Source organism: Carex rostrata, chromosome 31 (genome assembly GCF_964058835.1).
Source record: "Carex rostrata chromosome 31, lpCarRost1.2, whole genome shotgun sequence".
NCBI lineage: Eukaryota > Viridiplantae > Streptophyta > Magnoliopsida > Poales > Cyperaceae > Carex > Carex rostrata.
Window position 1 is genome coordinate 1,357,192 of NC_135948.1, and position 26,988 is coordinate 1,384,179.

The 26,988-nt window shown below is 35.5% G+C and overlaps 3 protein-coding genes across 8 annotated transcripts; all 3 read left to right on the forward strand.

Annotated features, from left to right (window-relative positions):
* The first annotated feature begins 376 nt into the window (after positions 1 to 376).
* BGAL8 (beta-galactosidase 8) lies at positions 377 to 6,635 on the forward strand. Of its 2 annotated transcripts, XM_078295840.1 has the most exons (19): positions 377 to 768; positions 877 to 972; positions 1,589 to 1,701; positions 2,046 to 2,112; positions 2,211 to 2,303; positions 2,717 to 2,860; positions 2,954 to 3,042; positions 3,126 to 3,231; positions 3,327 to 3,414; positions 3,514 to 3,632; positions 3,794 to 3,955; positions 4,067 to 4,278; positions 4,404 to 4,513; positions 4,672 to 4,781; positions 4,907 to 5,014; positions 5,102 to 5,212; positions 5,300 to 5,511; positions 5,721 to 6,063; positions 6,285 to 6,635. In XM_078295840.1, exons 1-19 carry the CDS (start codon positions 586 to 588, stop codon positions 6,393 to 6,395), a joined length of 2,577 nt encoding a protein of 858 aa, XP_078151966.1. In that variant the 5' UTR covers positions 377 to 585; the 3' UTR covers positions 6,396 to 6,635. The 2 variants fall into 2 exon arrangements, with proteins under 2 accessions (XP_078151966.1, XP_078151967.1); XM_078295841.1 differs by lacking the exon at positions 2,046 to 2,112.
* Positions 6,636 to 7,880: 1,245 nt separating this feature from the next.
* LOC144547253 (protein FAR1-RELATED SEQUENCE 6-like) lies at positions 7,881 to 12,620 on the forward strand. Of its 3 annotated transcripts, none has more exons than XM_078295845.1 (3): positions 7,881 to 8,352; positions 9,454 to 11,642; positions 11,908 to 12,620. In XM_078295845.1, the coding sequence occupies exons 2-3, from the start codon at positions 9,472 to 9,474 to the stop codon at positions 12,431 to 12,433; spliced, it is 2,697 nt and encodes an 898-aa protein (XP_078151971.1). In that variant the 5' UTR covers positions 7,881 to 8,352; positions 9,454 to 9,471; the 3' UTR covers positions 12,434 to 12,620. The 3 variants fall into 3 exon arrangements, with proteins under 3 accessions (XP_078151971.1, XP_078151972.1, XP_078151973.1); XM_078295846.1 differs by lacking the exon at positions 7,881 to 8,352 and adding an exon at positions 8,405 to 8,619; XM_078295847.1 differs by lacking the exon at positions 7,881 to 8,352 and adding an exon at positions 8,412 to 8,530.
* Positions 12,621 to 13,684: 1,064 nt separating this feature from the next.
* LOC144547252 (uncharacterized) lies at positions 13,685 to 17,975 on the forward strand. Of its 3 annotated transcripts, none has more exons than XM_078295843.1 (2): positions 13,685 to 13,932; positions 14,365 to 17,975. In XM_078295843.1, exon 2 carries the CDS (start codon positions 14,463 to 14,465, stop codon positions 17,691 to 17,693), a length of 3,231 nt encoding a protein of 1,076 aa, XP_078151969.1. In that variant the 5' UTR covers positions 13,685 to 13,932; positions 14,365 to 14,462; the 3' UTR covers positions 17,694 to 17,975. The 3 variants fall into 3 exon arrangements, with proteins under 3 accessions (XP_078151969.1, XP_078151968.1, XP_078151970.1); XM_078295842.1 differs by having other exon boundaries at positions 13,685 to 13,927; XM_078295844.1 differs by having other exon boundaries at positions 13,685 to 13,927; positions 14,368 to 17,975.
* The last annotated feature ends 9,013 nt before the right edge of the window (positions 17,976 to 26,988 follow it).

The window sequence follows — 26,988 nt, forward strand, 5'->3', positions numbered from 1 at the left end:
TGATGAATTTATGAATGGATTATCATTTATGACACCCTATATCCTTTGTAAAAATCCACTCCTGTGCGGCTGAGAAAACCAAACATTGCTTTAGAATTATATACGCATAAAACAAAGTAAAGAGTACACGTCCAAAAGTTCTCCCCCTCTCTCTTTCTGACAATTCGTGGCCTCTCTGTTTGTAATTATATGGTCGCCCACAAGCAACTCAAGCTGTTTCACACCATTGCAATTTGCAAGCCAAAAATGCTTCCCAAAATTTACATTGGTAAGAACAACTAATAAGCCAAGAAAGTGAAAATTGGTTTAAAAAAAAAGCATTGCAACTCAATCCAACCCCTCCATTATATATTCTCTCCAATTCCACCTCCATACCTATTACACTACACACCTACCTCTCTCTGTTTCCCCACTCCACATACACACAACTACTGAATGTTAATTAATCTATAATCTATGAAGAAAAATAATACAATAGGTCACTAAAAAGGACACAGTTCTCCTCCCCTACATTCTTTTCTTTCTCCTCTGTTTTCTCTCTTTTCCAAATCCCAAGCAACCCAAAATTCCCCCATTGTTAAAAAAATGAAAAGATGCCACCACCTTTGTAGCCTTCTACCTATATGGTTTTCTCTAGTTATACTCTTCTTAAACTCTCACATCTCCAACGGTGACAATGTTACATACGACCAGCGCGCACTCGTCATTAATGGAGTTCGCCGGGTGCTTATCTCTGGTTCCATCCACTACCCAAGAAGTACTCCAGAGGTCAATCTTAACACATATTATACAAATGACTTTTTTGGTTTTTTTTTTTTCCTTGGCATTTTGTTTTTTTCTTGAGATGAAATTTTGGATTGGAAATGTGGAGTTCAGATGTGGCCAGACTTGATACAAAAGGCAAAGGATGGAGGGCTTGATATAGTTGAGACCTATGTTTTTTGGAATCTCCATGAACCTGTTAAAGGCCAGGTATTTTTTAAATTATCATATATTCCTTTGCAATTTAAGTAATTTATATATTTTCAGTATGAAATGAGGACACATCTCTCTGTACAGGGGTTAATTACTTGGCCATTTTTATTTTTATTTTTTCAAATAATATATTGAGAAGGTTAATCACTCATAATTTTACAATTTGAGGGGCAAGTGGTAACTAACTTTTCAGTGACGGAGATGAATTTTTAACTACGTTGGTCAGTTCAATTTTGGTATGATTTATAAATAACCAATATACTACAAAAAAAATATAACAAAATACATTATATGTCTTAGTAAAAGATTTATGTTCTTGGAAAGAATTATATTAAAGACTTTTAATGTGGAAATGCCCATAAAAAATTGGAGACAGTGTATGAGATGCTTCAGTGTGTGTCCCTGTCATAGAAAAAGAAATATTTCAGTCAAATGGGATTACAGATATCCGACTTCTCTTGGAAAAGAATTCTGGTGATAAGAGGAAAATGGGATAGGTGCCAACTTTTTCTAGCAACATTTACCTTTCTAGAGGAGAGGGAAAGGTAATTGCCTTACATGAGAACAAATTAAACTTAAAAAAATTATTAATTTTTGTAATTTTGTTGTGCAGTATGAATTTGAAGGGAGAAAGGACCTTGTTAAATTCGTAAAAACTATTGCAGCTGCTGGCCTCTATGTTCATCTACGTATTGGTCCTTATGCTTGTGCTGAATGGAATTATGGGTATTAATTTCATCATTAACTTACTCTTAAAATAATATAAATTTCATCATTTAAGTTTTGGTTAATTCTAGCTTATGTCCAACTATGGTATAGTTAACTTTTATGGTACATATATTTATTCAAATTCAAATTGTAAATGTATTTTCAATAACTTAAGCATGATGTGTATTATATTTGAGATAATATGTATTCTGGGAGTTGGATACTTGGATGTACCATACAAGTTAGATGTATGATAGAAATTTAGTTAAACGCGGCTATTTTTATTTTATTTTAAGATATATATGATCTCAGTACCTTTCTCGCAATTTAAAATAAAAATAAAAATGGTGTTGTTAATGCAGAGGCTTCCCAGTTTGGTTGCACTTTATTCCTGGAATCAAGTTTAGGACTGACAACGAACCATTTAAGGTTCAACTTTTTAATATGTCATGATCGAGTTACTTTTCTTTCAAGTAATTGACTGTTAGTTAATCTAATTTGTGGATTTGGGTTTTGTTTAAAATTAGACTGAGATGCAAAGATTCACGGCAAAGATAGTTGATTTGATGAAGCAAGAGAACCTGTATGCATCACAAGGCGGTCCCATTATCCTATCTCAGGTTATCTTTTATTATTATTTCTATGTACTGAACCTGTATGTTGCTTTGCTTTCACTGATTTCGTTCCACACAAGAGGAAGGGGTTTTTCACCATTTGAGCTTTATGTTATGGCAATTAATGTACAGTTGGGCTGCAGCATTTATACACCTACAATAAATTACAGCTTGCACCAACATGCCTTCATGTTTCAACATTTACTGTCACTACAACTGTTACCTTTGACATTGGGCTTCTTGTTCCATATATTAAATGGCATGCAAAAGCTGCTTATTCTAGGGATAAAACCAATGCATCCATTAATGTCACAGCTTGAGTTGAACATTTTTGTATGACATATTGCACAAAGGCCCAAACATCATATGAAAATTACAATTAATGCAAATCTCATGTCATGCTAATTTGAAAATTACAGATAGAGAATGAGTATGGAAATATTGATGCAGCTTATGGGCCCGCTGCTCAGAGATACATAAAATGGGCAGCATCAATGGCTGTCTCACTTGATACAGGCGTACCATGGGTGATGTGTCAACAATCCGATGCCCCCGATCCAATTGTCCGTTTATTTTCACCACTACAATTTTTTTGTAATACATTGTCTTGTTAAAAAATAGTAATATTTAATGTAATATTTCTCAATCTTTTGTAGATAAACACATGTAATGGTTTTTATTGCGACCAATTCTCTCCGAATTCAAACAATAAGCCCAAAATGTGGACAGAAAATTGGACCGGATGGTGAGTACTGGCATCTATCAACTATATTTACTCCTTTATTACAGAATATAATTTTTTTTTAACAGAATAGGTTTGGTTCATAGGTTTCTGTCATTTGGTGGAGCCGTGCCGTACAGACCTGTGCAAGATATTGCATTTGCCGTAGCACGGTTTTTCCAGCGAGGTGGAACTTTCCAGAATTACTACATGGTACAATTTGCTATACTCTTTGCTGTTATTTTATTTACTTGAGTCCATATTCAAAAAGCAATATATTAAATAATTTTACAAAACTACTATGCCAGTATCACGGAGGTACAAACTTTGGGAGAACTGCAGGTGGACCATTTATCGCAACCAGCTATGATTATGATGCTCCCATTGATGAATATGGTACTTCTTCTAGCTTCTCCTTTTGCATGTTTTAGATTTGCATATCACCTACTTTTAATGGCATTTGTTTCCAAAATTTATATGGGTTATTACATGTAGGGCTTCTGAATCAACCCAAGTGGGGGCACTTAAGAGATCTACACAGAGTTATAAAGAAGTGTGAACCCGCTTTGGTTGCAATGGACCCTGCTTACACTTCTCTTGGCCAGAATCTGGAAGTCTGTTTTTTTTTTTTTTCTAATTTAGTATTTTTTATTTTACCACAAGCTAATTCTAATCCTTCCATCATTTTGATTTTAAGTGACATAAGTGTACATGTTCTTCATTCATTGTTTGCTTGCTTGGTGCTCTTAACATTTATTTTATAATTGTTTCTCAGGCTCATGTGTACAAGACCTCTTCAGGTGCCTGTGCAGCTTTTCTTGCAAATATAAACACACAAGATGCAACAGTAAAATTTAATGGCAAGACATATCAATTACCCGGATGGTCTGTGAGCATCCTTCCTGATTGTAAAAATGTGGCCTACAATACCGCACAGGTGCATATATTAATTTTTTATTTATTATCTTTTTTCACCTTATTGACATTATTCCAAATTCCCTTATTTAGAGATGACATTGTTAATAACTAAATGATGGTACTTTTGCAGATAAATTCACAAGAGACCACATCAGAGATGAGATATCTCAGTTCCATAAGTGAAGGCACAACACAACCGTTATCGAAGTTATCAAGTTCTGGTTGGAGTTATGTTAAAGAACCGGTTGGTATATCTAAGGCTGATGCCTTCACGAGAAATGGACTTGTTGAGCAGATTAATACTACTGCTGATGCCAGTGATTATCTTTGGTATTCTATAAGGTTGGTCTATTAATTATATATGGATCCATTTTTAATTTTTCAGATCTATACTTTGTGGTTGTTGATGTTGATCTCTTGTTATAGTTGCTTGTTTTAAAGTTCTTTTTTGGTGGATTTTTCTTCAGTATCAACATTAGAGGTGATGAGCCGTACCTTGTTAGTGGGGCCCAAACATTACTTCATGTGGAATCGCTCGGGCATGTTCTTTGGGCTTTTGTCAATGGAATGTTAGTAGGTAAATTTTTATAAAAATCTTGTCCAATATTAATAACTGTATGCTTGAATTTTTATAACTCCTAATAGTTTATAAGTCTATTGGAAGTTCAATTTGATGATAGCTTACAAGTTTGATTGACTTCAAAAGTCACAAAACTTCTCATTATGTTTTGCCAGGTGGCGGGATGGGAAGTGCCAGTAACGTAAAAACCTCACTCAGCCAACTTATTATTCTGGATGACGGGAAAAATACAATTGACCTTCTAAGCGCAACAGTTGGCTTACAGGTTTCTTCTTGTCATCTTAATAAAAGAAGGGAGCGAATGCTCAGTTTATTTATATGTACTTTTTAATGATTTCTATCTCCATTCTATAATATTGCAATTTGAACATCCTTCGATGCAAATTGCAGAATTATGGTGCATTCTTTGATTTGTCGGGTGCAGGTGTTACTGGTCCTGTAACACTAAGTGCCAATGGTGTAACATTGGATCTCTCTTCACAACAGTGGACATATCAGGTATTTGATCCGTGCATTAATAAAATTTATCAGACTCATAATTAGTATCCAATCAATAACTTCTGTTTGAAATTGCTTTTTGCACAGATTGGATTGAAGGGAGAGGATTTGAGTTTGTTTGTTGACTCTGATGATTCTGATTCGCTGTGGGTATCAGATTCTACATTGCCAACGAATGAACCCTTGGTTTGGTACAAGGTAATTTTTGTGCTGTATCGAATATGAACATTTAAATGTTCAGTCATCATTTAAATTAATCCTCCAAAATCTACGATGCATTTTTAGACACAATTTAAAGCACCAGCAGGAAACAATCCAGTTGCAATTGATTTTACGGGAATGGGGAAGGGAGAGGCATGGATCAACGGTGAAAGCATCGGCCGGTTCTGGCCCAATTACACTGCCTCTTCTTCAAATGGGTGCAGTTTATGCAGTTATAAAGGTGCTTATAGTTCTAGTAAATGCCTCAAAAACTGCGGCAAGCCATCCCAGCAGCTGTACGTATCTGTGTTTTTATTTTTCTTTTTCTTTTGTGTCAATATATCAAAAGAAAGTAGATAATTAAATCCTGAGCAACAACTATTTTTCATGTTAAATGAGTGTTTGTTTTCTCTCAAGTAGAAAAATTATGCTTTCCATTTCCATACATGATAACGAAGAGATTTATTAACATAGAACATAAAAATTGATTCTTTTACTAAAATAGGTATCATGTGCCTCGATCATTCCTTCAAGAGGGGGCTAACACAATGGTCCTTTTCGAAGAGCTAGGAGGTAACCCCACCAAGATATCTTTTGCCACAAAGCAAACTGGCAGCTTATGCGCACATGTGTCAGAGATGCACCCACCCCAAGTGAATTCCGTGGCGTATCCAGAGATGACTGTCAGTAAACAAAAACCAGGCCCCTTGGTTCGCCTCACTTGTCCGGGACCCGATCAGATCATAAATGAGATCAAATTTGCGAGTTTTGGTAACCCACAAGGAACTTGCGGCAGCTACAGTCACGGAGAGTGTAGCAGCACCGATGCTCTCACTGTTGTGCAACAGGTAAAGTTTCGGTTACTTAAATTGTTGCATGTATTTAATTTATACCTTCTTTTGGGAATGTTGTTACCATGCAATATACAAATTAGTTCTTTCATTTATTTATTGTTTACTCACTGATGAACTTTTACTGGTACCATTTATATACCAGTACTGGAAAGTACTGGTACAGTACTGATAATGTTTCATACTTTAATCAGTGGCAAAATTTCAAAATTGAGCAGGCATGTGTTGGTACAAATAACTGCAGCGTGGCAGTGTCGATAAAAGCATTTGGAGATCCCTGCAAAGGAGTCACAAAAAGTCTTGCCATTGAAGCTACATGCTCGTCGTAACATTTATTTCATCGATGCTTTGGATTTGGCGACCAAATAGTGGGAGTTAAACTCCTTCCTTTTGGGTTGTATCTTGTATACATTTCATTGTGAAAGAAGGAATAAGCATGCTGGATAAGTGTTCAGTATTGACCAAATGTCACCTTAGGTTGTTAGTATTTTTTGCGTGAGAATAATGTTAGTATTTAATTGACAAAATATTCTTTATTTCCTTAATTTGAGTTGAATTTTATGACCTAATTGCGACACCTCTTATAAACAAACGCCAAATTGACTTGGTACTTCTCAGTGTCCCCAATTTAGCGCCACCTTGTTTGGATGGAGAGTTGAGAGAGGGAAGGAATGGAAAGGAACAAAAATTTTATGTTGAATTGTGTTTGATTGATAAAATTATATTGGAGGTGAAAGATTTAATTTTGTAACATTATAATTAATAGAATCGGTTTTTCTTTCAAATTGGAGTATAACGGATGGAAGAAAATTTTATTACAAATATTTTTAGAAAAAATAACATAAATGTCCAACTATATATCTTACATATATAATTTTCATACATATTTTTTTGCTTAAATCTACAACAGTCACTGAATTTCTCATTAACCTCAATTTTAATCAATCAAATAAGAAATAAAACGGAAAAAAAATTAAAATTTATTTTCTCTCATTAATCATCTAAACACGAAGAAGTTAAATATATTAATTTTTTTTTTTTTTTCTATTTCATTCCTTCCTTTAATCTCCATCCAAACAGCGTGGAGAATCTCCTCAAAGAAAAAAAAAAAAAATCTTTTCTAATACAAAAGTGCCAAGTTTGTCTAAAATATTAAATAATTAATATAAGGTGCATATATGCCGAATTCGATTTTCCTTTCAAAGAATACATTGAAGAATTGCTCAAGTTATTGGGCTTTTAGTTTTCTTTAGAGGCCCTTTTACTAAACAGGAAAAATAGAGCCCATAAACTTTTTTTTTTTTTAATGAAGAGAAATTGAGCCACTGATAGTATTCTAATACCAAAACAACCAGACATTAATGCATTGAACATGGATATTTCTCTGACCGTCACTTGTTTAAGCTGTTTTGCATGACCTGAATAAGTTAATGCATTAATTAATAATTAGACATTAGTTTTAAATGGATATTTGCTATTTTAACATGAAGTTAGCGACACCTAATCACAAGTTGGTGAGGACGTGGCATTTTGATGCATACCATCTGTACAATTCTGAAGACATAATAAGATAATGTTCCTCGGAATTATATAATATTTAATTGAACAATATATTAGTTAAAATATATACTAAATACAAGTTGAATACTGAACATCATAAAAATTTGGCTATGTTCTTATTGCAAGAAATAATCCAGATTGTCTTCCTAGCAACTAAAATAGAAAACGACAAAGAAAATACTGTAAATGTCTTCCAAGATGGACCGTGAAAGCGACAAATATTAGAAGAAAGCTTGCAATCGGAGAACAAATTCAAAGCAAAAATGGAATGAAGCAGCAGAAAAATATTAAAAGCATTTTGGGGTGTGAAAACAGTGGGTGTCACGTATCATCACATCCTCATCGAAAGGAACACCCGCAGCTCCAACTCCGTCCCCCAACCTTCCTTTCGGGCTCTATTCGTCATTTGGTCTTATCGCAGTTTCCATCAACCGTGTTTTATCTGCGCTACGATCAGCCACATCACGCTTTCTAATGCTGCGTAGACCCCACTAATCAGAGGAGTTGCACGTGAAATCTTCTTACACCGGGTTCAGGTAGTATCTAGTGCACGCCTCGTCTCGTCTGAGGAAAAACCCAACGAATTGGGGACAAATTCGGGAGACCTAGATTTCCACCCGATCTCTCTTCCTTCCTTCCTTTCTCCCGGCCGATCTCACCTCTTTCTTTCTCCACCTATTTTCTTTCTCTCATCGAGGGTTCAGATTCCTCCACGTCACCATTCAGGTACCTCTCTCTCACTCTCTCTCCTCTTTTTCTCTCTCCAAGGTTTTAGTTTTACCTTTTTAGTATGACAAACCTTGAATAAGACCCAATAAGTGCATCTCTTTTCGCTCGAATTAGTGTTCCTCTTCCTTACGATCGGGTAGGATGGAGGAAAATAAGGGAAATAATCGTATAAGAAGTGAGATTTCAGCTTGCTAGATAGTAGAAAATCGTTTTTCCCCTCCAGTTTGCAATCTCTCTTGGTGTACGGTTTAACGACCTAAACAGGTTAGTTTGTTCGAAAGCCTGAATAGTTTTTGTGTTTTTGAACAAAAACGCTTAATCTTTCAGATTTCTGTATAATCAACTGGAAAGAATTAAAGAAATGTAGCTGCAGCAGATGTCTGTATATGAATCTTTTATTAAATTCAACCTTATATGAATTGTTGGTCAATGCCTCTTTACTCCATTTTAGTCACTCAGTGCCATTAATTTAAACTGTTGTTCGCTCCAATAATAAATTATGTATCAGATAAGCATTAACAAAGCTGTTATGTGCTTACCTGATTCTTTATCTGTAATTCCGTACTGTCCATTTCGAATCCAGTATTATGAAATATTTTTGGAAAATTGCTGGTGATATTATTGAATCATTACTTATTTTATTTCTGAATGTGTTGGTATTTTACTTTTCTTTTTAGAAATCAGATGCATAAATTAAGTTATCTAATAATCAGTTAATCAATAGTACACTTTGCACTATTTATTTAAACCCTAGTGCGCGCCAATAATAATTATGTACCATGTATGCAGGAATAGAGCTGCTATTTTCTGACAGGGCACTTTATGTAAACTGTCCTTTTAACATCCAGTATTGTCAAATACTCAGAGAGTTGTGAAAATGCTGGTGATAATATTGAATCATTACTTATCCATCTCTGAATGTGATGATCTGTTACCTTTTCTTATATATCAGATAGTTAAGTGATGATCAGTGGATTGTTTGCCTAAATTGTACATTGAATATACCTTCTACGTAGAGTCCTTTCATATACACCAAAACTTCTATTACTCTTTTCTGTACCATTGATTTTTAACAACTTGCATTGTTCTTAAACACAGTGCTCGAAACTGTGAAAAATGGATGTGAACAAACCAATATCTTCAAAAGATAAACCCGAAGATTCAAACAAGAGTGCATCAAGTGATATAGAAGAAGATCAAGAAGCGATTGCAGGGGAAGATGGAGGCGAAGAACTTGGAGAAGAGGATGGAGAGAGTGACGAAGAAGAAGAAGCAGAGGAAGAACAGGAAGGTAGCGATTCTGACTACCTTGAAGAAATAGATGTACGAGAATTGAAAAAGCTAACTCCTACCCGTAAAAGCACCAATCAAAATCTGAATGTGCCCCCAGTGAAAGAGGAACCTGAAGAGCCCTCTAAGGACCTCTCATTAGATAAAGTAGACCCACAACAGGAGGAAAAGGAGCTTGACAGGCCACCAAAAGACTTAGATGATGCATTGGTGCCCTGTATCGGCATGGTTTTCAACTCAGTTGATGATGCCTTCAGCTACTTCAGAGCATACGCCTTCAAAAAAGGCTTCACAGCCATCAAACGGACCGGTCATAATTTTGAGGGGATCCGTTACCGCTCCATGTTCTCTTGCAACCAGGCTGGGAAGCCAGGTGAGGGCCGATCGCGGTCCCGCAAGCGGCCAAATTCACGGCACCCGCTTCGTCAGAGGGAACCTCGTTCGATCAAGACCGAATGCCCTGCCATGATGGTGATAAAAGACGAGATGTTAGAGGATAAGTGGAAGGTGGTGTCACTACACCTGGAGCACAACCACCCCTGCACCTCGGACATGATCCGGTTTGTAAAGTGCTTTCGCGAGATTCCTGAGTTGGTGCGCAAGCAGCGTAACATCACTGATGAGATGGCAGAGTCGGTTGAGCAATTGTTCAATGAGATTACAGAGAACTTTAAGTATCCCACCCGCCCCAAGAAAGGTGAGCTGGAGGAGCTAGGGTTACCCCCATTTGGTGAAGTTGAAATCAAGGCTCTTGTCAAGTTCTTCAGCAATGCTCAGTCCAAGAAACCTGATTTCTATCATAGCTGGGATTTGGATGAAGAGGGTAGGATTAAGCACGTTTTCTGGGCTGATGCAAGGTCCAGAGCTGCATATCGGTATTTCAATGATGTCATTACTATTGAACAGATGCGCATTGCTGCACGTATGTCTGTACCCCTCATAGCTATTGTTGGGGTGAATAATCATGGCCAGCTTGTGCTGCTCGGGTGTGGTATTCTCGCTGATGAGAGCAAGGAGTCATTTTTGTGGCTCTTGAAGAAATGGTTAAGGTGCATGGGCGGGCATCTACCTGAGGCCGTCACAACTGACTATCGCAAGGCTGTCACTGAAGCTGTGGCAGAGGTTATCCCAAGTGCACGTCACCGGTATTGTGTTTGGCACATATTGAAAAGTCTTGGTGAAAAATTGACCACAGAGAAGGTGCAGCAGAAGGAGATCATCATAACTGAGATCAAGAAGGTAATTTATGAGATATTGTCAGTCACAGATTTTGAGAAGGGGTGGAAGGAGCTAGTTGACCGGTTCAAGCTGGGAGAGGATGAGTGGCTTTCTCAGCTCTATGATCAGAGGAAAAAGTGGGCCCCAGTTTATGTCAACCACATGTTCTGGGCCGGCACGTCAGCTGTTAGGCGTACTGCCGAGAAACCAGACGCCTTCTTTGACGGCCTCATCTCTACAAAATCGACCCTCCAACAGTTCCTAGACCAGTATGATGGCTTTATCAAAGCAAAGCTGGAGAAAGAGGCATTTGAGGACCTGCGCTCATTCTACTCAAGGCAGCAATTCATGTCAGGTTTGCAATTCGAAGAACAGATTGGCGAGCTGTACACTCGAAACATCTTTCATTTGTTCCAAGATGAGGTCAAGCGGCTGATGCAGGTTATATGCAATGAACCTGACCGGAAGGGCACCTCGGTCACCTACACAGTGAGTGAGCTTGCCGAGGGAAAGAAGGTTGACTTCACTGTGGTGTATAACCCCTCTGACAAGGATGTGTGGTGCATCTGCAGATCCTTTCAGTCGAGGGGGATTTTGTGTAGCCACACCCTGGCAGTGCTTCGTACCGAGTATGTCATGGTTATACCAAACAAGTACATTATGGACCGCTGGCGTAAGGATTTCAAGCTATCACTTGCATGTTCTGAGGTTGCAAGATTGGCTCTAGTGCCAGCAAGGGAACTCTCCAATTATGATGATCTGTACAACCGCGGGCACAGGTAATATTATTGATACAGTACAATACTAATAATTCAACAAAGAGTAGACCAGTTGGCTTTTACCTGATTGTTTTAATGAAATAGTAGTAAAGTTGCTCAATTCACCAAGTGAGAAGTTAAAAAAATAAAAGAGCATCATCAGTGGCACCTAGTAATAGAGTAGTTAAATAACTTGTGTTAGTTAAACTTCTCTGTGTAATTCATGCCAGGCAATCACTGTTGATCATGCGATATAGTACTAAGCTACCAATCTTAAAAAACACAGGTTCTTTACCGACCTTATCGAAATAGGGGCTAGAGAGCCTGAAATGAGGGACTTTGTACTAACAGTGGTGAAGGAAGCTAGAGACCGCATGATCCGGTATGACGAGTCACAATTCGGTACAGGAGGAGAGAGAAGGGGAGTAGATGTGAATATGGCATCTACAGCTGTTCCACCAGTAAGAAACGGAGGTGGGGCTCACCCTTATAACATGGTCAATGTTAATTTAGAAAATGAGGCACCAATAGCTATGATACCGACCAATTTCATGCAAGTGCACCCCCACCAACACCAGCACCAGCACCATCCCCAGCACCAGCATCATCCCCAACATCAACATCCACATCAACATCAGCATCAGCCCCAACATCAACACCAACACCAACATCAGCACCAACACTCGCAGCAGCAGGTGCACCACCCACATGCCCACCCAGCACTTGTACCTCAAAAGAGGGGTAGTACGAGTAAGACCCCAAATTTGGAAAGGAACCCGTATTTCATAGGGGGCGGTATGCATGTAGGCTGAATGTTAGGAGCCCCCTAGTGTTTGTTGCTTTAGGGATGCTATTGTAAATTGTAATGCTTTCTGCCCATGTAGCTGATGTTAGTTTCTTTATTATTTTTCCTCTTAGTTGATAAAAATCTTATTGAACCTAATTATTGAAATTTAGTTAGATATCCATGGTGATCAATATACATACTGTATGCGGGCATGCATGTGTGTGTGTGAGAGAGCATTTTTTTCATATAAAATGTGCAACCAAATTAGTTAATTAGCCATATATTTTTTTAAATATCCGTTTGTTGTTTATTGTGCACTGTGATTCGGTCGTACATTGATTTTAGCATAGTTGTTGGGATAGTGTTGAATTAGAAAAAAAAACTATATATATTGTAAGATAGCGAGACATTTTTTTTATTTTTTTGAATGACCAATACGCAACACCCCTCTTGATTGTTTATACCTTGCAGTGATAAAAAAATGGCTAGCTTAATACTCTGCTAATTCCAGGAATACTATTTGGTGATTACAGCTTTGAATTTTTGATAAACAAAGACAGTCCGTATTTCAAAACAGAAAGTGTGCATCTTAAAAAAAAATGTATTGTCAGCAATTTAGTTAGGATTTTACAGGTGCTGTTCATTTGCTGACATGTGTTTCTCTGTAAATATGGATCTGACAGGATCTTGGACAAGCTACTGGTACCAGGTCGCATAAGAGCATATTGACATGTGTTTCTCTGTAAATATGGAGCTCGGACAAGCTACTGGTACCAGGTCGCATATTAAGGACCGCAATGCAGCAACGCAATTTCTAATTGTAGATATTAGTGATTAAGATAATTACGTGACTAAGATTATTATGATTGCAAATAAGTAGGAGGTGAATTTTGTAAATACTTTTGATTAATCAATGAATTGTCAGTGGATAAAAGCTCTGAACCTTAAAAAAATTGTATTTCATCTGTTTATATAATAGTATCCAAGAACGAAAAAGCTGCAGTAATTTAAAATCGAGACGTTAAGAAAAAAAGAAAAACGAGACGTTTAATTTAACAAACTTTGACATTTCAAATCGAGACGTAAAGAAAGTAATGTTTTATGCTGCTCTCCGCTTTTTCTTCTTTTTTCTTTCCTTTCTTTTACATGCTCAGCTCAAGAGCACTCCCTTAATGATGAGATAACTCATAACAGAGAGATTAGATTAGCGAGTTAAAAAGAATCAGAAAGGGAGAAATAAGGATCGTTTGATTTAGCGAACGGTCCGGATAACTTCTCCTATCTCATCTATTCGAAATAGAAACTCTCTCCGCAGTTCCTCTTGCTACCACCCGCGCTCCGTTCCCTTCGCCAAATTCTCTCCGAAATTATCCTCAATTTCTTCCTTGCCTTCTCTCCTTTTCTTCTTCGTTTAATCTTGCCGCAGGAGAATTAGCGTTCTGTTCATTCCTTTTTCCTTTCTTCTTGAGCCCGACTCTCCATACTTGATGGCTGGTGTTTGGCGTCCCATCTCATTCTGGTTTGGTGGCTCTTTTCTCTTTTCCTTATGTTTATCCAGTATTAGTTAAATTATAGGGATTTCTAGAGTTCAATTGGTACTGTGCTTTGCCTGGCTTCATGGGTTTTTATTTTTTTTATTTTATTCTATTCCAGTTTGTTGGTTTCATTTCTTTTCAATAATTTGTTCTTCCTATATGTGGTTAATTATTCAATTTATAATTCTGCATACATGCTGTAAAATTAAGACATACCACAAGGTATCCTGCCAAAAGATAAATATAGTTTAGTTGATAGATATATGAAATCTTATGCTACATTTAATTACCAACTATAAGACTATTTCTTTAACTTGCTTTTGATGGTTCATATTCCTCCAAAGGCAGGACAGTTTTGTTAACCAAACTGCATTATTTGTTTACAATCTTTGTTAATTATGTGCAATTTTTTTTAACGCAGTAGTAGAAAATAGAAGTGTAATTTGTCACTTGGAAGCGAAGCTCAACCTTGTTAGATAAATCTTTCCAAGAGACTGGATTCAAACCAATAAGTTTCAGATGGTGGGTGTGTTATCTCTCATCTCCTTCTCTTCACCTTCACCTTCAGCTTCTGAACCCCAATCCCCATACCCATTGGCTTCTCGTCGAGGCCTCTGCATTGTCTGCTGCGCATTCCCCCAATCCAAATCGCAACCCGATAGAATCACCAACAAACCACATCCACCGCCCATCACTACTAATTTCCCTAGCAACAACAATTTTAACAATCATCTTGGGAAGCTTGGGAGGCCACGTCAGCAACATTGGAAGGACAAGCAGCAGAAGGAGGAGAGAAGGCAGCGCCGGAAGGCGGATGCCATTTCTGCCCAAGAGGCACTTCACGAGTTGGAACAACTGTTGGCTGCTCAGAACCCTCCATCCTCCATCCATCGATTCAATCACCTCCTTGCCATCTTGATTCGCACCAAAACCTCGAGCAACAGTTACCCCACTGTCTTTTCCCTCTTCACCTGCTTAACCCTAGCTCAAGGAATCAGTCCTGATGAATATACCTTTGCGATCATGATGGAGTGTTGTTTGCGAATGAATCATGTCAGCCTGATGTATGGTTTTTTGGGACGGTATCTCAAAGAACGTCATAGAGTTGTTACCAGGATCTTCAGTCCAATAATCAAAAGCCTCTGTTGGGACAATAGAACTGATGAGGCAGCAATTATGGTGCTTGACAAAATACCGAAGCTGGGATGTGTACCGAATGTGGTCTCGTATAACATTCTTATAGCTGGGCTGTGCAAGCAAGGCAAAATTGAGAAGGCAATGAATTTTCTTGATGACATGAGTTGTAAAGGGCTTCAGCCTGATGTTGTGACATATAGCACTCTTATTGATGGGCTATGCATGAATGGTGAAATTGACAAGGCAATGAAATTTCTAGATGACATGATTTGTAAAGGGCGAGAACCTGATGTAGTGACCTACAACAGTCTTATTAATGGACTTTGCAAGAATGGTAAAATTGAGAAGGCAATGCACTTTCTAGATGATATGATTTGTAAAGGACACGAGCCTAATATAGTGACCTATAGCACTCTTATTGATGGGCTTTGCAAGAAAGGTGAAATTGAGAAGGCAATGGGTTTTCTAGATGACATGATTTGTAAAGGGCGGAAGCCTACTGTCGTGACCTACAACTGTCTTATAGATGGGCTCTGCAAGAAAGGAGAAATTGATAAGGCAATGGGTTATCTACATGATATGAGTTCCAAAGGGTACGAGCCTAATGTCGTGACCTATAACACTCTTATTAATGGGCTTTGCAAGAATAGTGAAATTGGGAAGGCAATGGATTTTCTAGATGACATGATTTCCAAAGGGCATGAGCCTAATGTCGTGACCTATAGTACTCTTATTGATGGGCTGTGCAAGAATGGTGAAATAGAAAAAGCAATGGGTTTTCTACATGATATGATTTGTAAAGGGTGTGAGCCTAATGTCGTTACCTACAACAGTCTTATAGATGGGCTTTGCAAGAAAGGTGAAATTGATAAGGCAATGGCTTATCTACATGATTTGATTTCCAAAGGGCATGAGCCTGATGTTGTGACCTATAGCACTTTTATTGATGGGCTGTGCAAGAAAGGTGAAATTGAGAAGGCAAGGGATTTTCTAGATGACATGATTTGTAAAGGGTGTGAGCCTAATGTTGTGACCTATAGCACTCTTATTGATGGGCTGTGCAAAAACGGTGAAATTGAGAAGGCAATGGATTTTCTAGATGACATGATTTGTAAAGGGTGTGAGCCTAATGTTGTGACCTATAGAACTCTTATTGATGGGCTGTGCAAAAACGGTGAAATTGATAAAGCAATGGGTTTTCTACATGATATGACTTGTAAAGGGCATGAACCTGATGTCGTGATCTACAACAGTCTTATAGACGAGCTTTGCAAGAAAGGTGAAATTAATAAAGCCATGGGTTTTGTACATGATATGAGGACCAAAGGGCATGAGCCTGATGTCGTGACCTACAACACTGTTATTGATGGGCTTTGTAAGAGTGGTGAAATTGAGAAAGCAATGGTTTTTCTAGATGACATGATTTGTAAAGGGCGTGAGCCTAATGTCGTGACCTATAGCTGTCTTATTGATGGGTCTTGCAAGAAAGGTGAAATTTATGTAGCAATATGTTTTCTAAATGATATGATTTGTAAAGGGCATGAGCCTGATGTTGCGACCTACAACAGTCTTATAGACGGACTATGCAAGAAAGGTGAAATTAGTAAAGCCATGGGTTTTCTACATGATATGAGTTCCAAAGGGCATGAACCTGACGTTGTGACCTATAATACTCTTGTTGATGGGTTTTGCAAGAATGGTGAAATTGAGAAGGCAGTGGATTTTCTAGAAGTCATGATTTGTAAAGGGCACGAGCCTACTGTCATGGCCTATAGCAGTCTTATTGATGGGCTCTGCAAGAAGGATGAAATTGATAAAGCAATGGGTTTTCTACATGATATGATTTGTAAAGGGCGTGAGCCTAATGTCATGACCTACAACAGTCTTATAGATGGGCTTTGCAAGAAAGGTGAAATTGACAAGGCAATGAGTTTTCTCCATGATATGATTTCCAAAGAGCACGAGCCTGATGTTGGGACCTACAACATTCTTATCAGTGGGCTTTGCATGAATGGTGAAATCGATAAAGCAATGGGTTTTCTGCATGATATGATTTCTAAAGGGCGTGAGCCTAATGTCGCGACCTATAGCAGTCTTATTGATGTGTTTTGCAAGAAAGGTGAAATTGATAAAGCAGTGGGTTTTATACATGATATGATTTGTAAAGGTCATGAGCCTGATGTCATGACCTACAACAGTCTTATAAATGGGCTTTGCAAGAGAGGTGAAATTGATGAGGCAAAGGGTTTTCTACATGATATGATTTTCAAAGGGCATGAACCTGACATAGTGACCTATAGCACTCTTATTGATGGGCTGTTCAAGAAAGGTGAAAGTGAGAAGGCAATGGATTTTCTGGATGGCATGATTCAGAAAGGGCGTGAGCCTGATGTTGTGACCTATAGCATTCTTATAGATGGGCTTCTTAAGAAAGGTGAAATTGATATGGCAATAAGTTTTCTTCATGATATGATTTGCAAAGGGCGTGAGCCCGATTTCGTGACCTATAGCACTTTTATTTACGAGCTTTGCAAGAAAGGTGAAATTGAGAAGGCAATGGATTTTCTACATGATATGATTTCCAAAGGGCATGAGCCTGATGCCTACTTATGAGTTGCTGTGAAAGGAACGTAAAGTTGCTGATATAGTGGTGCTATTTAGGTTTCTTATTTTCTTAGTTGTTGTGTAGATTAAAATACTCATGAGTTGTATATACTTCTATTACGATTGAGTTTTCTTTTTCTTATTTTCTTAGTTGTTGTGTAGATTAAAGTTGTTTCTTATTTTCTGAAATTTGCTTTCATTTTATAGTGATTTTTTAGTGTTGTTCAGATGCCGTGTGTTCAACATAGAGTTCGACCATTCAGTCTAATGTAAGCATTGATGTTTCATTTCTCTCTTTTTTCTTCACTTTATATTTATTAACACGTTATTTTATTCTGGACAACTTGAACTGTTTGTGAAAAAATTCTAACAAATGTGTAATTTGATACTTATTGCTCATCATAAAAATCATACATTTCACTAGTCAAGGGAGATGATAGTGACATTGCATAATGTCGGTTGGTCGTGGGAGTTTGCCTATATTGGAGTTGCCCTTACCATCGTGTCCAATAAGAGCTGAAAATTTATAGTTGTGTGTACCTATCTCATCCTCCTCTACTTCATTATAACCACCTTTGGGCTCAGTGTTATCAATAATCAGTGAATGTGTTATGGGATGGTTAGGGCTCCAAGAGGCCAGGTTGACTGAGACTGGCAATGCCTCTTCTGACTTCTATTGTGTTGCCACTTAGTGCCATCAGTCATCCCGAAAAGAGATAAAAACAAAAGTTATAAGCACCACCACCTGCAGTATAATTTTCAAGGATCGATGCCTTTGGAAGATCCCGAGTTGTCTGTATATCATATTTCTAATATCTTCAAAGCATGTCTTTTCATTTCTTGGAAAGGATAGTCTAGGAGGACTGATGTAGTCAGCTACAATCAGTTCCGATCCTGTGTCGTTCGAGATAACTTGTGCCTCACTATGATTGGACCGGGAAGAAGAAAAATCGAAGAGGAGAGAGAATGTGTAAGTGGTAAATTACAAATCATATACTGAAGAAATAATTTGCATCATAAAAAGAAAAGAAAAGAAAAGAAAAGAAAACTATATTCGAAGTTTTACCTTCAAATTTGTTCTTAATAATGTAGTCAAATAGCCACCACAGCTATTACACAACAATCAGTGTTCTGGGCCTTTAAAACCTATAAGCTTGAAATATATTTTTGGGTAAGTTTCTGCGGGTTTCTGGGCCTTAAAGCCTCTTGGAAGTTAAATATTTCTGATTAAGGAGGCTTTTCATAAGCTGAAAAATAGGTCCAAATGACCAAACACGATCATTGAACCTAGATTTCTTTTGCAATTTCCACCAAGTAATTTTGGGCTTGGTAAGATCTAGCCCATCATTTGGGAGAGAGAAAGAGCAACCCAGATTTAACAAAGGAATAACATTTCTTCTGGTTAAAAATGCGTTAACTTTAAATGTGGAGAACTATGTGCAACTCAGTTAGCTATGACAATGCTGTCTATTTGCCAGATGCAGGTCCAAAACCTTTTAGCAAGTTATTCTAAATGCCAACATAAGGGTTCCTATGCAACACCAGTAACTGGCGTTGAAAAGATTGGCAATGACATGACAAGTGGGAGTATTAGATACTAGATATATAAAAATTACTGGTACGCATAAAATTCAGATGCATAACAGACCCAACCTCCAATCATTTGTCATGGGCCTACTGCTACTGCTACTGGTACTGGTACCAATACTATACTTCCAACTTTACTATTCATGCGTTTTTAAGAAGTGTTGATCTAGTATTGAATTTAATCTTGACCAGATTGCATTGGACAGTATCTCTCTACTCAGATCCAGCTGCTATCATGTTGGAGGCAACTTCATTTTTTTTTTTTTTTTTTCTTAACTGAAAATTTTAATCTTCTCTTTAATCTGTGATTTCACACTAAAGTATTCAAAGCACTACATGGGTAACATGATCACTGTACAAATTTCATATAATATGCATTTTTAAATATATGTTTGGAAAGGTATATATTACTAAATTAATCAAGTGGCAGTTAGTCGGTTAAACATAGTTTAATATTCTGAATCAATATATATTCTCTTTAATTTGTTTAATTTACAGCTAAAAACAGAACAAATACTAAATATTTTAGAGCCAACTAACTAGAGGTATAAGTGCAATATCTGATTGGTCGGTTTTGTTCTTTAGTTGTTCATTAATAAGACCTGGAATAATTAATGAGATTATACTATATATAATAGTGAAGTTAATTAACAGTTGTGGGCTGTTTAATCAATTGTGGAAGCTTGAATGTGATATTAAAAGATAACAGAGAAATATATATATGCAAGCATCTTTCGGACAAGCCAATTTGCAATACCTGGTAGTTAGTCGGTTATGGAATTAATTAAAAGTACTGAGCAACTTAACAACCCACTACCCATAAATAATAAATTATTTCATGATTTTTGTGGGTTACTTCCACTCCATTCAAACCCACTAGCCAGGGTATTGGTACTGATCGATGTCCCTAATACGTAAAAATGGTATCAAATTGTTTGCTAATTAATTGGTATAAAATTTTAAAAATTATCTATGATTGCATGTTTAGTTACTTGATTTTTATTTCTCTTTTAGTACAAGCATATATGCAGTTATACTGGCGTGTAAAATATAATACTATTAGTTTCCTCATAAAATAAAGTTATAAAAGCTTGTGTATTCAGCCACATGTACATACGTGGCTGAATACACAAACTTTTATAAAATAAAAATGACACTTACGTACGTGGCTGAATACTCTGATGTCAATAGGCTAGCTTAATTAGTTATGAGTCAGTTCTCTTTCTCAAGTTATAATTCTGACTCAAGTACTGCAGTTGAATTGGTACCTAGCTACTATCATCACCTCGATTTAGTCTTAATGCCAATCTGATTTTTCTTTAAGCAAATGCACATCAATTATTAGTGATAATGGACATCTCCAGTTCGTGGACTAACTGGAGAGCTACAATTGTTTGGTTCATGTGATTTATTCATGTGAGGTTTCATAAAATTGGAACGTTAAGATGGTTAGTAAATCTCTCCGTAGATTTTGATGTTTTATTGCTTCATAGAGACATGGTTTTATTAATTAGTCCTGCGTATATTTCATTGTCCCTGTTTACTTTGCACTGCAGATCTATAGTACCCTCCTGCCCTTGTTGATCTTAAAATTTTATTAATTCTGTGATGTGTACAACTTGTATCCTCAAAATTTTGAGGCAATATCATTATTTCTTGCAATTTATAAAATACTCATAAATGAAGGGCCTATCTGCATTTAATTTTTGAACAGTTCTAACCTCGAAACAGTAGGATAAAGGGACCCTCGTTTTGTAAAAATAAAAAATTAAGTTAACTAAATGTATATCCAACCTATGAGCTGAAAACAATTACATATACTTCTATAGTGGAGACTATAATTATATAATGGCATGAGGACGGAAGGTAGTGTATTTTATAATACATTTTTATTTTATTTTTCCAATAAATTTTATAATTTTTGGATGCAATAATATTTTAACCCTTCTTATAAATATAACTCCACTAAATTTTCTAGTCCTCAATTTTAAATTTTTAATGGAGTATGGTTAGAATGCACCAATGATTTTGTGGTACAATCATTCTCTACATCATTTTCTCTGTTTTCAAAGTCCGACCAGTCGATCCGAACAACTCAACATGATCTTCATATTGAAATGTGATTGGAGATCAAATTTTATATTTTTAGAATAATTTTACTATTTTTCTCTGTTTTTCAGAAGATATTGGACCAACCAAAACAATAATTTTTACCTATTTGAAAAATAGTAAATTTTTTCAAGAAATATAAAATTGGTCACTAAGTACATTTTGGAGCACAAAATCAAATAGTGAATTTTAACCTACTCATTTTAATTTTCTAATTCTGCTATATATACTTCTGGAGTGGAGACTAAAATTCAAATTTCATTGGACACTAAGCTAGCTATAGGTTGAAGTCCAAGAATTAAATGAATAGAGTTTGTACTTGCACTTGTCAAACAAAAGAAAAAAAAATATTATAAAAGGCTGATAACATCACAGATGAACTTAGATTAATTTAACAATCTTGAGAATTTGTTTTAGTATACTTGTAAAATCAATTAATCCCAAATAAAATTATGCATCGCTCTGGTCTTCAACATCAATAAAAAAAAATATAGATATCTAAAATACATTGTAAGAAGTAAATAAATTTCAACCCAAAAAGATATACTTATATCTAATTAAAATTGAACAAAAATACAGACCAACGACAACAAGTTGTGATGAGATGATCAAATCATGATTAATTACTACTAGATAAGTGAATATTGAAAGAAGTAGCTGATATGCATGATTGGGTAGTTATATCATTGGATGGTGGGACTTTGGGAGCGAGTGAACGAATGAATAACACTATTGATATCCATGTGAGACAATGTGGCTGTGTTTCCTTTTCATGGCCACTACAATAAACAAAAAATTATAAATATATATATATATATATATGAGTAAAGCTAGGGTGTGATGTGCTCACCAAGAGGATTTGGTGAGCACAACTCCAAAAGTATATTGGATCAACTTCAAATATCGAATTCAAACCGTTTAAATTTATGTACTTCATGAGTGATGCATGTACACGCAAAATTTTGAAAGTTTCGAATTTATTTGCTACAAGATCAAGCGGTTAAAGAAATGAATATTTTATAAGTTAATTTATAAGTTATTTTATATATTCAATTTTTATCATTTCTTTGACCGCTTGACCTTGTGGCAAATAAACTCGAAACTTTCAAAATTTTGTGTGTACATGCATCACTCATGAAGTACGTGGATTTCAACGGTTTGGATTCGATATTTGAAGTCGATCCGATATACTTTTTGAGTTGTGCTCACCAAATCCTCTTGATGAGCACATCACACCCTAGCTTTACTCTCTCTCTCTATATATATATAACTAAATACAAAAAGAGAGGGAAAGAGGGAGGTCTGGAATTCTTGGCATTTGTATTTGGGCGCATCAAGGCAGGGGTTGAACCGTATAAGAATCAATCAATTTTATTGATGCATTGAACTTGGTAAACTTTTAAGTGGTGTCCCAGACACGCAAGTAAAAATCTGTACCATTTGTTTGCAATTAATTTTAGCTGGTCCAATTAATTAATGTTTTACTTACCATGCGACAAAATTTCCATACAATATACAATACAAGCATGCAAGTGTGAAAGCAAATTTCATATCTCGCTTTAATTACTAAAAGGAAAAAAAAGGAGGACAAAAAACTATGAATTTAGTACAAATAGTAAAAGAAAAAAAATGATTTTCTAGAAAATCACATTGTAATATAAATACATTAAAAAAATTCAGTTTCAAACATTTTAATTATGTCATATCATTTATATTTTTTTAGTAATTAAAATTGGAGATCAAATCACCAAACTGTTTTTAATATCCATAAAGGATTCTCCATTTGAATTTCAAACTTACAACGAGAGCATTGTCTTGTTCACTGGACCCAAAGTTGGTTCTCACATCATCTATGTTTTTATCTATATAATTATATATATATATTTTTTTACTTCTCATTTGTTTCTGATTACAGGATGATTCGTGTGTTCTTATGCTTATTTTCTCATTTAAATGGATGTATATTTAACTTATTCTGTTATTTTTCATTATATATATATTAAACTTTATTTAAAAATATTAATTTGTGTCTTAATTTAGATAGTTATTACATAAATTGTTTATTTTTTTTCTTAATTTCCATAGATATTTTTATTTTTTAAGTAGAACTTATGAAACAATTATAATATCCAATAGGGATTGTCAAACACCAGGATGCTTCAGGAAATATTATGTGAATGCACACATTTAGAACTTTAAGATACAAAAATCTAATTTGTTCTGTTCTTTAATTGCATCATTTGAACACACGTATTTTGATTTGAATATAGTCTTCTTTTATTCTATTGAAAACAAATTAAAATTATTATTACCAGTTTAAAAATGTTTGGAATTTGGATAGAAAGAAAAGTCATTAATTAATTTTGTGCCGGGTAGGTCCATAGAAAATGATTGGAATCGATCGGTCAGTTAATGAAGAAACATGCATGTCTAGAAACAGCTACGCATATAATTAAAAATAGCTCCGATAAAGCGGGCCCCAGTTTCTATAAATTGTGCAAGTATAAAATAAATCATGTATTTATTTGATGACATTCACAAAAAAAAAAAAGAAAAAAAAAAAATTCCTCAATACATGATGCGTCTATGGATATCGGACTTTAATTATAGGTTTGGTCGGATACAGATCAAATGATAAAAGCATTACAAATACTAAATTAATTATTAGATTCATCAACCATGCATGACGATTGACGAAGACATGATTAGCTTTTGATTGTCATCTCATTATTCGTAATTTTTAAAAAATTAAATGGAGAATTAATACGTGGAGCCCACCGGGCAGACATAACCTCGTGAAAGTTATTTGATGAATCGATCGAGTCCGTTGACTGGATCCGTTAGTTTGTCATTTCAACACCATTATTTTACTATTTTAAGAATCCAAATCCTCTTTTGCACGATTGTTGTTTGTGATAATACAAATAACATGATAATTATTATTTGACATGATCACTGATTAATTCATTGTAATAAAATGTGGTTATATATGTGCCCGCGTATGCGTATTCGGTTGAATTCTGCATAGAGATTTTTATGCAGTTTATATATACGCGGTTTCACATATACAATCGCATATTTTTACTGTATATATCCGGTCTCATATTTCGCATATTTATTTGTGTGATATTGTATATTACTGTATATTCAACTGCATATTACAACATATTTGTTTATATATATAAAATATTATTATTTTAAAATCTGTATATATAAGTCTGCATGAAAAATTTGCATATGCGATACGTGGTAGCCTTTTGTATACCGCATAAAAATTGCATTTAAAAACATTGGACTATATTTTTTCAATTAGTAAAGATTTTAAATGTATGAATAGTTTTTTAAGTGAAGGAAGGGTTTGGATTTTTTTTTTTTTTTTTTTAATGCGGGGCCTAACCTTGAAGATTTATAGGTCAGAGCGACAAAATAAAGAAATAGGAAATCAATTAAAACTCATATTTTCTGAAAAAATAATTGTTTTGGTCGACAGTAAGAAAATTTTCAGAAAAGAAACTCATGTTGTTTAAAAATCACTTTTCTAGTATCCGCGAAAACATATAAAAGGACGACAATTTTTTATTTTATCTATTTAGATAGTTAGTTTTAGTTTTTTTTTTTTTTTTTAAATTTTATTCCGAACCGACACAACCCTATATGTCAATTTTAGAGCTCAACTAAAGTCTATATTGGTGTGAATTCAGATCACCTAGAGTAACTCAAATTTTGAGTTTTGATCCGAATTTCAAATCTGTTTTGGCACCAATATTAAAAGAGTCACATGTATTTTATTTCGAACGAAATTTATTTGAATTCTGATTAGATAGTATGAATATAAACTCAAAATGTAAGTTACCTCAGAAGATCCGGATTTTGATGGTGTACCACTTCATTTAATTACTTGTGTTAATTGGTAAGAGTATAATTGATTCAGTTTTATTTAATTATTACGGAGAATCTGATGGACATCAAAGCTGTCCAATGTGCTTTAACAAATGTGCGCAGAGCGGCAAGACACAAATCTTAAAATATATCGAATGGTTCTAATGTCCAGCGGACCAAAAATAAATCTAAAGCCCATCAGAGTCTCTTTCATATAGTTGAAATTGTATGGTCACTTTCATATATATGTACCATGCATGCATATGAATCTATTTCAACCATAGTTCGTGACTCGCGTTTTATTTGTAAATAAAACGTATTATATGCGTATATTGTTACTATGATTTCAACATGTTTGCGTTATATCCAGCGCCACAGAAAATCGTTTGACAACTTTTCCATGGAGGAGACACGTGTCGACGTACAAATGGCGGAGTAGCAGCTGCAGGTGTCCGGCGGCCATGCCCCTGAAGATAGGGCCCGCAAGTCTCCCTGGATATACTGTTATCGTTATAGCTTTCTACAGTGTGAATCAACCGATACGGCAATACCTAGCTAATCGTTAAGGCCATGTTTGGTTGTGGAGTAAGAGGTGAAGTAAACCTCTTACTCCACGTTTAAGGAGCCAAACGAGGAGTAACATAGGCGGCTTAAGATGAAATAAGATTTGAGCTAAACCGGAGTAACTTACACCACCTAGAGAGGTGGTTTAGCTTACTCCACCAAACATGATTAACTTATTCCGGTTTAGCTTGGAGTAAGAAATTTAATCCGGTTTAACTTTACTCCACAACCAAACATGACCTAAATACTTAACGTTAACCCACTGCACAGTGTTAATCCTTTTCGTGACATTACATAAAATTTGAAAAAAAAAATGATGAAGACAGAAACACACAAAAAAAAAAAAAAGAGGAGAGAGTGGCGCGCGCTGGTGACTATCAGATTTTATACGTGAGCATTTTTGTGCCTTTTTCGATTATGAAACGACAAGAAGAAAGAAAGAAAGAAACAAACAAAATTGATAGGTTAGGGGCTATGCATGATTGGTAGTTTTCGTAAAATCAGAAATTTGGAGTTTAGTAAAAGCAATGATTGAAAACTTAGGAATCTATACAAGTAACCGCCAATACCGTGATTTGTTCAACTTGTTTAACATACAATATATATAGTTTATTTACAAGAGAAGAAAATTCTATGTCAACTTACAGGCAAATAAAATTAATAGATTAGAAAGCACAAATAATTAAATAGTGTTCACTTTTTCTGTCTTTATTATAAAATGTTATACTTATTTTAGTAAACATAAAATGAAATAGTGCTTATTATTCTAATGAATTGAAGATGCAAGTATTAAAGCATATATGGTGCTTAAAGAAAATTAAATAGGATCAGTGTTCTAAATAGCTAGCTAGCTATAGCTTTTCTGGACCATAAACGCTAAGCTATGAGATAAAAGTGCGCTAACTCAGTTACGACCGCTATAGCTATAATAGCTACGCTTCTGCTATAGCTACGCTATTCGCTATAGTTTTTTTTAATTTTGTTTCTCCGCTATACCGCTATAATCGGTATTTAGAACCTTGAATAGGATGCATGCCCGCCTTTTAATGCTCTACTAATGCACCCGAATATATATAATTTAATAATTCCCATATCACATTTAAATCAATATAAGTTCTACAAATTAAAAAATAATAATTAAAACTTCATTATTTATAAAATTTAT